Consider the following 15,167-nt stretch of genomic DNA (forward strand, 5'->3'; position numbering starts at 1 on the left):
TTCAAACCAAACATTGCCAGGGGATCCCTGCTGTGGCTAAACATGATTATCATTCTGTCCTCTGTCTGTCTTATCTGCCACGCTGCAGACTGCACAGAGACCGAGGGATCCTTAAAACAAGGACAAGAGGGGGAGAGACTGAAAGGGAGACTAGGGGATTGAGGAAAGAGAGAAATAAATGGGATAGAGGGGGAGGGGACAGAGGAGAAAATGAAAGAAAGAGTGCTTGAGGAGGGTGTGGGGTACAGAAAGAGGGGCCAAATTAAAAAGTGAGCTGGGTGAGTTTTGTCAGGAAAAAAAGGGGGATACCCATAAAAAACCGTGAGCTTCTTAATTCCAACTGGGGGTTTTGTATGTGAATGTGAAGGGGGGACTCTTTGCATTATTTATAACTAAAGCTTGCAGGGAAAAATAATAAGCCTAAAGAAGAGAGTCTGTGGCCTATATTCATGTCTGAAACGTTCCCCCCTTTCTTGCTAGATCACAAGACGGAGCCGACGAAATTACACAAAGGCAGGGAAGCTCTAAAGGCAACCATGAAAGGATGCATTTGTTTCTCCCAGTGTTTTTTTAGTAGCCCAGCAGGTGTGATATAATCTGTCTGGGTGAAGCTCTTCCTGTGCAGGTATCCGTCATAATATCCAACATCATTGCTGGTTCAAAGGTGGCACGGCATAGATTTGACCTTTCGCAGGAGGATGAAAGGGATGCAGTGAAGCACCTTTTAACGGTCGAGCCATTTATGGTTCAGGGCCTCCATGTTGTTGACCTCAGCGCTGCAGCCCCTTGTCTTCTCTCCCTGTACTCCCTGAGGAAAACGCTGCACTCTGCTTCACTTATTACACAATAACATCCAGCCACCAACAGTCTACCAAACTCAGCTGCAGCCAGGATTATGCAAGAAAACAAGGTGCTCTTTGTAGCCCATTTACACACTGCAATAGTTGTTTCAAAAATCACAAGGATATTACATCTCAAAACACACGTCAGATTAAGTGTTGACCTTTCCAGAATTTGTACACATCGCTCTTTGTCTGCAACCACTTAATATTCCTATCTACGACTATACATGGAGGAATATATGGTTTTCATCCACCGAAAGGCCACAACATCCAGTGTTTTGATTCAGATAGAGAAAGGAATTTAATGCAGCTCCTCACTCTGTGCAAGGGAGCGACACATGCTGTAAACATCCTTTGTGCTTTTTGTTCTGAAGGCTGTGAGTCACACTGGTGTTTTGTCTGAAGGGGTTTAGATTATTGTAAATCTTCAGGGTCAGATTTGGGGATCTAGATTAGGGACAGGTCTGGTTTATGTGTGCTCATGTGAGAGGAGGCAGCTAAAACCTGGGTATATTCCTTTCAAACCCCCCCATGGCTCTCTAAACCCCACCTACCACCCAGCGGGTGGCAGGTGGTGGGAACACTGCTGCTCCACCCCTCCTCTCTCCACACCTCCCTATTGTTCCCCCTCCCACCACCCATCAGTGAATCCAGAGGGTGCGCACACACACACCAACGCACTTACAATATAAACAGGACAGTGTGATCTCACTTCTACTAATAAATACCGTATGTGTGCAGCCCACAGCATGCAGACTGTGAGCCTCAGTCAGATGCATTAACTAGGGCAACCGTGACTTCATTGATTTTTTTTATCTATTGAGAAGGTGAACACCATAAAATTACTTTTACTCTTTGCTTTAAAGCAGCTTGATATATATATAATACCAGTATGACAAAGTGTAATGTGAGTCTTCGCTCGTACTGGTTTCAGCTCATTGTTTAGCTGTAACAAGGCAACCTTTGGCTCACTCTTACCACTCTCATAGCATCATTTGTGGCCACAGCAGGCAGCAGTTCTCTGCTAAAAAGTTTTAAAAATCTAATGTTCACTACCCGCTCAGCACCAAATGGCAGACAGACACAGTTAACGACTAGTTGGTGACCGCAGTGGAGCTGGTGGAGACCAAAACAGAGCCTAAAGAGAGTGAATGATGGACTCTAAATGAATGATGCTGGATGTGTAATAAAGCTCAATTTTTTACAACTTTGTTGTGTGATCTGTCACACCTAAAGAAATGCATTAATGTCGATACCGAAGGTTTCCGCTTGCAGTAGGCTGCTTCAGGCCGAATGCGAAATAAATGCGTCTAAAATAATGTCAGATCCAGCTTATTTTCATTTGATGCACAGAAAACATTATACAAACATGGTGTCTAGGGTTTGATGGTTTAATTCTGTGTAAACATAATGTAACTTCCATAATATGTTGGGACAAGCTCATATCTGATATGATCATATGGTGTGCTGAATGCTTTTTATAAACGTAAGCAACTTTGGGGGAAATTCAAGGTAAACTTTTGGGAGAAATTTAGAGGAAGTTCAATGGAAATGGAAATCACGCAGAAGACAAAACGGATCTTTGATAGTAAAATGTATTTGTACAACATGGCGGGTCAGAGTGCTATCTTAGTGTAATACTCTATATCTGGCAGAGTGTCAGTTTCTTGCTTAAGAGCACTTTAGCAAGGCTTGGCATTAGGCCTCCATTGCTTTCACACCTGCCCTGCTGACTCTGATTTTACAGCTTTGGTTGTCAGGAGGCACCTGAAGGTCATGTTCAAACCAATTTCTTCCATTTCTTCTTTTTCTCCCAGAGACAGAAAAGAAACTGCTGACATTGTTTTATCCACAGATGATCAGTCAGTCTGTCAGTGGGCCAGGATTACACACAATCAAATCCAGAGCTAAGGAGGAAACAAGGTCAATCCTCTGTATGATTCAGCCACCATCTGTGTGCCTGTCCTGGTTATTGGGCTGTTTTACAGCATGTACCATGAATTAATCCAATCTGGGGTCTTCCTGATTCACATAAACATTGAATTTCAAACAAAGCCTGTGGACACATGTCATGTTTTACAGTCAGTAAAGCTGGATAGGTCATGACTGGTTTTCAGCAGCAGTGGCAGGGTTCACTCCAACTAGTTAAACATTACAGTATACTAAGGACGCTGGGAAAGTTGCCAGATTTGCAAGATTTTTACAAGGGCTTCTTAAATGTCCTTGTCAGCATATAAGGAAGTGAGATATAACTTTGAAATAACAAAATATAAGAGTTCATAAATCCATCCACAGTCAAACCTAACATTGAGATGTTCACCCAGGTGATGTGAAAAAAGGAGAATTGAATGTGTAAGTCTAAATTGTAAATGTTGCAGCAGGTAGCAAAGGTCATCCAGTGTAAGCCAAAAGGAAAAGGCAGAACATCCTCACCATGAAACAAGTGTTATTCATTTATTTCCCTGGTGAAAACATTGAACAGTTCAACTGAGTTCAAGAACAGACTGCCAACTCATTGTCTTACAGTGCAAGTAACTGTGAAAGACTACAGGGCTAATATTTATTTTAGACCTAAAATAATCTTTTTGGAGACTTTGTCTGAATAACTATAAGATGGATTGACATGAAACTTTGTACAGATTTGAGTGGTCTCCAGAGGATGAATCCCAGTGATTTTCACGATCCTCTGACTTTTCCTCTAGTGCCACCATGAGGTTGACATCTGAAGGTTTGAGATAATATCAGCATGTTAACACTTTGAGCGTGTAGGCATTGATGTTAGCTTTTAGCTCAAAGCAGCGCAGTGCCTAAGTACAGCCTCACAGTACACACATTCTTTTATAGATACTAAACAGACAAACAAGCCATTACGACAAAATAAAAATCAAAAAGCAAAAATTATATATATTATTATATTATATTATTGTTATATCTATTGTAAATTCTTAAAATAATCTTTTGTAAATGTACAGTTAGTATATGTCTTTCCTTGACACTAAATGTCCAACTTTCCCCATTACAAACATTATTATTTTCTTATTTTACCTGAGACTTTAGTCTATAATACCAAGATCAATTATCAAGCCTTGACAGTGTGACATCTCATAACAGTAGCTACTGTTATTGATGCACCTAGATGACAAGAAGAGGCCAGACCAGCAGAGGATGTAATACTGTCCATGACATGTTCACTCTGAACAGACGGTATGTGAGAGAATCATTTCCCACCTGCTAGAGAAAATTACCTGTCATTTCTAATACATGCACATCAGAGCAGGCATCCAGTCCCATTTAAAGCACATTTTATGACACTGAATTATTGACTCTGGTCCCCTCATATCAGACACCATTATCTCCAAGATTATAAAGTACACAGACTCCCTTTGTACTGTGTGTCGGTGGTTTTAGTTGATGTTCCATTCATCATGTCTAACACTAGTTAGGAGAAAACTTACACGTCACTAAACGCTGGATGTGAGCTGTTGAAAGTTTTTGTCATCATGAATTATGTGGTAGAAATGTGACCTACTTTCAGTGGGGGAGAATCTAACAGAGTGATAATGTTTTGTTCACAGCTCCGCCTCAGATAAGCCAGGAGGGGTTGTCTCACGCAAGATATGAGGACTGGCATGGCAACATACCGTGGATGCCAAAGTCAAACCCACAACCTGACTCATGATCTGTGACATACCCCAGTAAATCATCTACCCCAATACCTGGCATCTTTACTCCATCATTACTGGAAGAAGCTAAAAAAGACAGAGTCTTCACTATGTTAGCAGTTCTGTGAAGCTGTAGGATCAGCTAAATGCTAACTTTAGCATGCGAACAAGATCATGATGATTATACCAACATGATGAGCAGTATAATGTTTAACATGTTTAGTTTAGAGAGTCACCATGCTAACATTTACTAATTTGCACTTAACAAGCATCAGCTCAGTCTCAGTCATTAGTTTTGAAGGTATTTGGTCATAAATCAAAACAGTGGACAAATGTGTGACTCCATGATGTTTAAGAAATGAAAGGTCAGAAGGTCACTTAAGTCATTAAGATTCATCCTGTGTTGGACATAAATTTGTGAACCACACTATATGGCAATGTACCCAACATTCGTGATACATTTTTCATCCACAGATATCAGCGTGCTGGTGGCAGTATAAGAAAAATCATACGATCACCAAAATCCTTCGGATCAGTGGTCTTGGAAATATTGTTATCTCTACCAAATTTCATGGCAGTCCATCCAACAGTTGTTGCTATCCATATGGCCTTGAGCGTAGCTAAAAACGTTCACTATAGAATATCATATTGTATGTAAATATGTATGTCTTCGACTATGATGCCATCCATTGCATCAAAATTTGTATGACTCTGTTTCTAAAATTGTATATCTTATTCAACCCTATGAAAACGGTCAAATTGCACAGATTGTATAACACATTTTTGTGCTATCATTGCAGAGAAACAAGGCTACAGGATGAAAGCAAATAGCAGCGACACACTGCAGTACACTGCTGTGGGCCACATAAGCAGCAGCAATGCCAAATAGTGATGTTATGATTCAGGAAAAGTGGGTCACCACTTGTGTTTTTAGCGCAGTCTTTTGGTCATGGTTGCTAATAGCATTATGCATGTAGAAATCCCCTGCCAGACTATAATATCTACAAAGACCAACATCTACACCCATTTAAGAATTTTAGAAAAAGAGGGAGTCGTGGGAATGTATTTTGCAAGTCTTCCTGTATAATGATGATGCATTTAAAGATTTTACCAGCAATACTGATTCTTACAATGCTACATGAAATGGAGAGAAAGGAAAGGAAAGAAGTCCCATCCCCTGCTAAGTCTCCATGGACAGACATCATGGGAGAAAGACAGAAAAGGCACGTGAGTGTAGAGGAGGTGAAACTGCTTTTGGGCTGTAAATAGCTCCAAATCCTGAGGCTGTGGAGCAGCGTTACATGTCCTACTCCAGCTTCTCTTTTCTGTGTGTTGGAGTATAAAATCCTATCAATCACACATCAAACAGCACTGAAGAATTATAGGTCACCAAACCACTAAGTGTATATTATAGTTTGCTGTCTCTTGCCTACAGCATATAGGTTAGCTGGTCAATTGTTATTTTGAGTTAATTATCATCTGACTTTCTGTTGAGTTTTACAATCACAGCATTAAATTTCATTGCTATAAAACCACGAAGTGAGTCGGCGTGTTTGAGCCACCGTCCTATAGGGCTATTTATGCAAATAAAAAGTCTGTGTTTATGTTTCGCATGTTTCATGACTTGTTGTGTCACATGAACTAAACCTGTCACTATCTGAAATGTGGATGCTGTACATGAACTTGTCAAGAGACTGTCAGCTGACATTGGTACCTACAGTACGTTCCAGCCACTTAGCAGCCTCCTGAGCATCAGTAGTGCCTTAATAGAACAGTTCAGTATTTTGGGAAATACACGTTATCTTCTGTGCCAAAAGTCAGATGAGAAGATTGATACCACTCTCGTACTTGTACGCTACTTATGAAGCTACACCAAGGAGATGCTTAGCTTAGTTTAGCTTAGCATAAAGGCTGAAAGCAGTGGGAAACAGCTAGCTTGGCTCTGTCCAACAGAAACAAAATCGGCCTCCTAATTTCAAGTCACTACTTAACATGTTATATTTTGTTTGCTTAAGCTGTACCAAATGTAAATGTCAAGCTGAAGCTTTACGCCTATTATGTGCAAGACTATGTTTAGACAAATATCTGGTTCACTGGTTGCCTGGCAACCTCTTAATGATGACTTTTGGGGGTTACTGCGCCTGGCTAAGAAATGGTCTGGCACTTGTGTTGCGATAGACCCAGGCTAGCCATATTCCCTGCTTTCAGTCTTTATGCTAAGATAAGCTAACCATGTGTGGTTAGACAGATATGAGAGTTGTATCCTAACATTCAGTAAGAAAGCTGATATGCATTTTCCCAAAATGTTTAGATATTCCTTTATGTTTAAAATCCAAAGGGTAGTATGGTGATAACCAACCAAAGTATAGGTACATGATGTAATGTAGAATTATTTTCTTCTACATCAGCCCCTGCGGTTTGTATACAATGTTCTGCCAGCGTTATTCCACTAAAACCAACTCTTGCACCACATGGCACTTTATCCTCAGAATGCATTTCTCAGAGATAACGGATTCACATGTCTCTATTGCTTTTTTGAGTCCAGAGTAAAACCCAAAACACAAAAGCACACTTTTGCCTCAAAGGGCTTTACAATCGGTGTAGCATACAACACCCGCTATCTGTAGACCCTCGATTTGGATAGGGACACCTCCCAAAGGAAGTCCTTTAATGGGGTGTGTTCCTTCTTTCAGGATGGAGTGGGCTGACATACAATAGATACTGTATATGTGCAGAGAGCAGGATTAGATTTTCAATGAGCACACATGCAAATACTTTTAGAGGACCGACATGAACAGAGAGGCATGAAGGAAAGAGAGAAAGCAGATGAGCTGAAATAGGAACACTGAGAGACATGAAGAATGTGCCAGTGAATGAATCCTTCTGTATTATTCTGCACAAAGGCACAACATTCATAAAATCATGGCACCATATCGAATCATATTGTGAGTATTACTTTACTGCCTCTGTATCAATCTTTGATACCTTTTCCTGCCTCCTTCCTCAATGCCTGACCTCCTTGCCTTTGCACTAATGATGCCACAGAAAAGGGAAGAAGGGTTAAAAACCACACTGACTTCTCTACATATAATCTATATGTTAATGAAGCATAACTTGGGCACTGAAGTAAAACAGGATTCAGCAACTGATGCTGTGCGAACCCATTAAAAAGCAGAAAACAGCTCCTTGCAGGTCAGTGGGAGACATTGAAATTTGTCAACCCTCTACTACTGTGATAATGATCCATGTATCTAAAACCCACCTCTTCACTACCACGAAAGTCCAACAGAGCTGTGGTGTGTAATACGGACACACACTGTGTGTCTTGGAGTGTGCAGGGCTGTGTGTTCTCTCAAGCGACGACAACATTAATCACATCTGACTTGGCCACTGAAACATCCATGTACACCCTTCCCCCATTTCCTGAACAACCAAGAACTCTGCTCTACTCTGTCTGTCTGTACAAGGCTATACACAGATATCTATCTATATATATGCATATACTTATATTATATGACTGAAAATGCATATCCCTGTAGTACACAGGGCTCTCTTTTAATGCAGCACATCCCACATTCTTATACTATAAATTCTTGAATGTCAGTTTTTTCTGTTTCATGTTATTCTTTTGCTTTATTGTTCCTGCATCAAATAGTATTTCCTCCTGCAGTCCCTCCTCTCCTGTTCCTTTCAAAGTCAGAGCAACTCAGTCCTCTAATCGATACAGCCCAAAATAAACTATGCTGAGGAAATCTGGCATCTGCTGCAGAATCTACTCTAATGCATATGTCGTGGCAGTCACACTCCTCCCTGTATGTCTCACACACACACACACACACACACACAAAATTGCAGGTGACTGTGCTCAAGCCTGTGTGACAAATGACCCATTTTCAGCCAGTTTGTTAAAATGAGGAATAGCTTTAACATCCGCAAAGCTGCTTGTCCTCATATTCAGGGCACAGATGGAGGCCTGACGTCAGCAGGCCATGATGCTGTCTTCATCTCTCATCTGCATATCTGAACACATTCACTTTAGTGTTCACTTTTCCTTCACTCAGTCATCAGCACCATTCATAAAATATGCCAATACTGCCCCCTACAGGGCATTTGTAAAACTGCTGCTGTTTATTTTGTCCAGTGCCTCAAAATCATTGCTGGGAACTGACTGTGTGTAATAAAATAAAGAAAGCTCGCTTTGGAGCTGATACTGTAAAACTGTCTGCATCTATTAATATCCTGTCATGCATTGTTAAGATTCTTCCATAGATCCTCAACAGTCCAGTAACAATAGACCTTTTTTCACAGAAGACGTGCCACTTTTTGGCATGTCACAGTAGGGAAAGCAAAGGTGTAAACAATAAAATTAATAACGGTTGAATTCCATTTAGCTGTATCAGTTTCGGGATCATGTTGGCTCACTGTCACACTGTCATGACTTGGCATCCATTAATGGAAGAAAGCCGTTGTTAATGTTAATTGTAGCTGCTTTCTTGACCTGTAACAGGTCAAACATGTCTTCTGTGAAAAGGACCCGTTGTCTAGAATAACACTTTAAAATTAAAAGGTTCTTTTCTACATCAATACAGACCATAATCTGAGTGCAATGTACAGGTTGTAAGCAAAATGATAAGATTATTTCTGACACAATATGTTCTGCTTTCTGTGTCAGCAGTTCACTGAAACTGAACTTGAAACCTTCCCTGACTCTCTGGCTATGTGGCCTCTTTTCTAAACAATTTAGTTTTTACAAGTGTTGTTTCCTTTGAGTACTGTTTCCTTCAGATAACATCTTCATTCCCACATATCCTTCATGGGTCCACAATTACATTGTCATCTTTACACACAAACGTCCGCTCTTACAGTTTAACATGGCCGTTTAAACTGTACAACATACAGTGTTCTGCAATCTTGAATTTTAAGATCCAAAGGTTTCTAAAAATACAAAATGCCTGAATTCAAATATTAAAATACTGCAGAAAGCTTTTCAGACTTTTTCCCTTTGACACATTGCCATGTTGGATGTGAATATTGAACTACTATGTGTGATATAGATTCATGGAAGAGGAATACTGGCTAAACTGATGTCAGGGAGTGTGAAAGAAGTGCTCAAAGGTTAAGGTGCAATGGCAGTAACCACAGTCTTGGCGGTAGCTGCCAATGCTGCAGTTCTGTAATTGACAACATCAAACATACTGCTGAGTCATGTCTAATTAAACTGAGGGGGGAATCATGCATGGACTGATGCAGAGAGGAAACAGGAAAAGGAGCAGATAAAAGAACAGGGAGAGATGAGATAGAGGAAAGTAGTAGAGTGAGTGAGTGAGTGAGTGAATGAGTGAGTGAGTGAGTGAGTGAGTGAGTGAGTGAGTGAAGAAGACAAGGGGAAGGGTTTCTATTTATAACTGATTGTTTCTGCTGGTCTGTCAGCCGGCCGGTAGTGAGGGCTTCAGCTCCCAACTCAAATTGGCTGCACTTGCGCGAAATGACCCTTCACTTAATGCTTTGTTGCACACACACACACACACACACACGCACGCACGCACGCACACACACACACACACACACACACACACACATCATGCACTCACTCACTCTCTCTCTCTCACACACAAACACACACACACACACACACACACACACACACACACAAGCAGACACCTGCACGTATACACAACACATCTTTATACAATTTGTCCCCAACGACCCTAGAACTGCCAGGTCGCATGCAGCATACTTGTATCCATAAATCTCTCTCACAGGAACACTACAACTACCTTCCTACCTCCATCCAACCTCTTTTCCTTGTTTCACTGCATAACTCTGATTAAGACTTCATTCTGCATTATTTTTTCATGAAACCAGTGGGAATTCTCCATATAAGGGCCCAAAGTGAATCAGCTCCTCTTTGCAGCTGAATGCTTGCTGGGTGAGCTGTCCCAGTGGAGGGCTTGGACTAAAACAGGATGGGCCTTGAAAGACCCCCTCCCTTAAACATACACAGAAAACACACGTCTGCAGACACTCAAACCCAAACAATTTACAAGCACAGATACACACCTCACATATCTTGAACACATGTGTACAAGAGTCATGCAGACAATCGGCCTGTTTTCTCTTACCGGTAGGCAGTCCCTCACAGTCAGACATGGTCAGAGAGCGAAGAGGACCAGGACAGTGTCTTCTCTTGTCAGTTGGGTTTGTGCAGCCTGTTGCTCCCTTTGAATTTGTGCCTGCTTGTTTCAGGTACAGTGCCTCTGGTCAAACTCTCTGTTTAGGTTCCAAGTCAGACTCTCTCTCTCTCTCTCTTTAGCTTTCTTACTTTACTTTCTTTCTCCTTGTCCTCCCCCCTCTTGCAACAATCTGACCAGTGGCCAGTGGATATGCCAATCAAATATCACACACTGTGCCATTGGACACTAAATTTATAACTAACAGTCCTCCCTTGGGATACTGTTACCCTTAGACATGGCAGGCCTTGTTAGATATGATTTCATGCACTTCTCATATATTCACAACACACATCTCGTCATTAAAATCAAGTAAAAGGAAGAAACCTTCTTATTTCACATAGTGTGTGACAAAACAAGAATGCAGAGCTTTCTACTCACAGTCTCAGCATGCAATTTCCAGAACCACAGTTGTTTTCCTGTATATTTTTCTCCTTATCCCTTGAGCCTGTAACAGAGACACACAGAAAGTTCCAGTAAACTCCTTATCCCTTGAGAGACAGTTTGGCCAAAACCTGGCACAACTCCATAAAAACTCAGTATTTTTTGGCAGCAGTAGCTTTTATATCCTGTGGGGGGCGCTTGTGTCTTGTTGAATAGTAGCTTCTTCACATCAGGAAAAAAACCTTGGTTGTCTTCAGTTCTTCAAGTGGCCTGAATACCAAGAAATTTCCAGGGTCAAGTGACTCAAGACTGCAATTTTGACAGCTAAACTTAATCTCAATGGTCTGTTTTATTTCTAAGAAATACGCTAGAGGCCATGTTTCCAAGTACTCCCATTCGCTGCCAATTTCTGCTAAACACAGACAGGCAGGCTGGGAAGCAGAAAAATAGAAATGACGTTCTCCCTTTAGCAATGAAACAAGAAGTTAAGAGGCAACATAAAGCAGGGGAATCGAAGATTGCAGCCAGCTTCGTTTTTCCTTCTAAGTCGTTTCACAACAGAGGACACAAAGAGAAGTGCATGCCAGGCACTTCATAATGCCGTACAGATTACTGACCCACTTGAGTGCACAAATGTTCTTCAGAGCATACTTTTGCTGTGCAGCTTTGATTAAGCTCACTACCAACCTTTCCACACCCCCATTCCTGAATTACTTTTCAGCTTACTCAGCTGACCCTTTGTCACTTGACGAGGGGAATTATCACGAGGGAAAGGTCCAGCATGTGACTGAGTGGGGTCAGATGGTACAGACTTGTACAGCAGTGGCGGTGTCAGAGAGGTTAGGTTTTCATGCCATGGACCAGGGTTATCTTGGGGAGTTTCTTGCTCTGCTAGCTGTCCTCCAGACTTGTCAGTGCCCCCTCCCCACAACTTAACACATCACCCCGGCCTTCACACCAGGACCAGATTTGATGTTTGCTCTCGAACTCTTGTTTGCAGAAGAGCTTGAAGGCCCTTTTGCAAACATAACCTAAACCTTCACCCCAAAAAGACCTCTTGACCCTTACTCTGGCAAACAGAAAGTAGTCCATCCACTACTGTGGCTGTTTTTACTCACTAATGATCTCATGCAATTTCTTTGGCTGAGGTAATATACTCCAGAGTGTCCAAAATGGCGCCCAAATGATGCTTAATTAGATTGTAAAGTAGTTTAATATGACTTTTCAGGACTCTTCTTGCATTGGCTATAAACAATGTAAAACTTACCTGCACAAGAAGCCAGGTTATTTGGAGAAAATATGATGAAGCAGGAAATTTGAGAACATATTCATAACCACTCCAATAACATGGTTATTTAAAAACCTGCATTCACCCACAGTTGGAGATTTGACCATAACAAGAGTGATATTATGCTGCTTGTTTGCTGCAGTTCATGCAGTCTTGCAAGGAGGACTGACAGCTGTGAACAGTCAATGCTAAACGACTATACGGCCTTATCAAACTCTCATTTTCAATCTTGTCATGTCCCAATCAAGAGAGTGATAATAGCAGAAAGAGCAGGTCGCTAAAAAATGCAACAGTTACAAGGTACTAAGAGCCACAAAGGAACAATCAAGAGTAGTTAAGCTGTAAAATGGTTGCTAAAGGTAATTGAATATTAGTGGAACAGACTAGAGGTCCAAGATGCAAATACTCTGTGACTAAGACCCTGAGATATAAGTCCTTCTAAAGCCTGAGCGTGTAGAAAGTGAAATTCTAATTTATCAAAGGAGGAAACTTGTGAGGAATCTAGCTACTTATGAGGCAATATTATAGAAAATAAAATGGGACCTAATATGGATCCCTGTGGAACTTTTCAGAGGACAGTTTTCCTACATTTTCAAACAGATTTATGTCCAATTAGCAGTTGTTCACATTTGAATGAGTCAATTTCATATGACAAATTAAATAACAGAGATGCACAATAGTAATAAGCAATAATTGCACTTCGTTTGTCCTGAGACAAGATTGTAACTGTTTGTAATTTCCATCAAAGCAGGTGTGTTGTGCTTTTCATGTGGCACTGATCCTCTGTGTCGTCTCTATGTACAAAATATACTCTATTTATGTGTATACCACTTTCAGCTTTAATGTGAAATCCTACTTAATTTTTAATGCATAATAAAAAATATCTATTTATTTCATGTATCAATATGAGTACACTAATACTACTGATCTTAATATTAACATTACTTTTATTAATGATAGATTTTTTTTAAAACTTTTGTTCTTTTACCTTAATACAATTTGTAATAAGGGGCTTCTGACTCTAATACCTCTCCCATGACTGTTAAAAGATAACGCTATCATGCCACGTAATCGTAACAGTACTCAACAAACTAGATGGTGGCTGTTGCCCTTTTTCTTCAGTTCATCTCTCTCCATCACTGCCTCTGTCGACCTCTAGCTACACAACTCTCTCTTTCTACAGATGTTTTTCTTTCTCTCTCCCTCCCCTGCAGTCAATCTCTGTCTTCTTCAATCTCAGTTTCTCTCAACAAGTTGCTACCACTTTCTCCAGTTCACATCTGCTCAGTGCACCAGCCTAATGGGAGATGTGAGACCACCTTGAAAGTTATTTACTGTCTCTCTCTCCCGTCTCCTTTCCTATTCTCTCTGGTTCAGTAAATTAGATGTGGCTTTTCATTACCCTACTGTGACCTATAGTTTAAATGCTGTAAAACTCCCAAAATATTGTTTTAAAACTGACTTCAATATATATGTTTTTTCTCATCAGTATTTTTATCAAATATAAATTGGATACATTGTTCTTGAGCGATAATAATTTAATCAATTAATTAAACAGTTTAAGAAAGTCTAATAAATCAGGTAGCGCTTCATAGCCTCCATACAGGACTGTTAATCTGTTGGCAGCTTAGCTGCAGTTTGATGTTTATGACCTGCTTTGTTAGGACTGCCTTGCTTCAAAACAAGTTTTGATGTTCTTTTGTTCTCTCTAATCATAAAAACATTAAAAACAATGTGTGCATATTTTGAAATATATGCTTTTGAGTTAGCAGCACTATAGGTGATGAGCAAAAGGGAGTTTAATTAATATGAGTGAAAAAGCCTCTAGCCTACTTTAATGGGTCTATGTTAACGATCCCCCCATGGCAGCAGCAGTTGTGTATGCAGGTACTAATGAACTCTTAATAGTGTTAAATCTAACAGCCTCCGAATGATTCCACTAACTGTTTTATGGCTGTGTGGGCAGAACCCTAATTGGGGACTTGTGGCAAAGAGCTCTCTTCACAGCCCTCCACAGGTTTAACAACCGGCACAAGGAAACTGAAGCGTCTCTTCACTGCTTAAGAAGACAGAATGCAAACAGATTTGACAGTTGTAATGATAGTTAGTTATTTAGTGACGTTTTATTTTTGTGACTTGGTTAATTTTTTACATCTTTGGCATGCCAAATATGCTGACTTATCCTAGAAGTCAATCACCACTAAAAATGCAACAAGACATCTGGTAACACATGAAATGCCAAAACACATGAATCATATACAAATTCATGATTTCAATAAACTATGCACCAAATAGAAGACAAATGAAAGAAAGTGCCTTTTTGGTGGTGATAAAAGGCTTTCTTCCCATCTATCTGCATAGCCATTAGGGGAGAACTAAAAATAGGGCTAGTAATGAAAGTTAACAAGATTAAGGAGAGGGGAATGTTTGTTAATTGTTTGTAAAATGAAGAGGTCAAATTTTATGTGGGCTAGCCTTGTCTGAGGAAATTGGAAAACCTTATCAAATTATAAGTCCTGAATGCCTGATTTCATTTAATTTGTGTATAATTCTGTGACTCAGCTTGTGGTGTATGTCTGGTAGAGGATTAACTGTAGAGAAGGAAGTCTTCCTCTGGCTGGGGGCAGTGGTCCCCCCGCTGAGAAACGGCCGAGGTGTGACGGAGGGGATTCCAGAGCACGCAACAAAAGGCAGGCACTTTGATTTGAACAGCAGTTTTAGTCAGCCACACACACACACACACACACACACACACACACAC

General features: G+C 40.6%; 1 protein-coding gene across 1 annotated transcript in view; it reads right to left on the reverse strand.

Moving 5' to 3' along the window:
• The window catches only part of eml1 (EMAP like 1), a 47,993-nt gene extending 37,224 nt beyond the window's left edge, over positions 1-10,769 (reverse strand). Inside the window, exon 1 of the mRNA XM_070841798.1 lies at positions 10,627-10,769. Coding sequence (XP_070697899.1) covers positions 10,627-10,654 — 28 coding nt within the window. The 5' untranslated portion in view covers positions 10,655-10,769. The remainder of the gene's footprint in view (positions 1-10,626) is intronic.
• Between the last annotated feature and the right edge of the window lie 4,398 nt (positions 10,770-15,167).

Source organism: Pempheris klunzingeri, chromosome 13 (genome assembly GCF_042242105.1).
Source record: "Pempheris klunzingeri isolate RE-2024b chromosome 13, fPemKlu1.hap1, whole genome shotgun sequence".
NCBI classification, from domain to species: Eukaryota; Metazoa; Chordata; class Actinopteri; order Acropomatiformes; family Pempheridae; genus Pempheris; species Pempheris klunzingeri.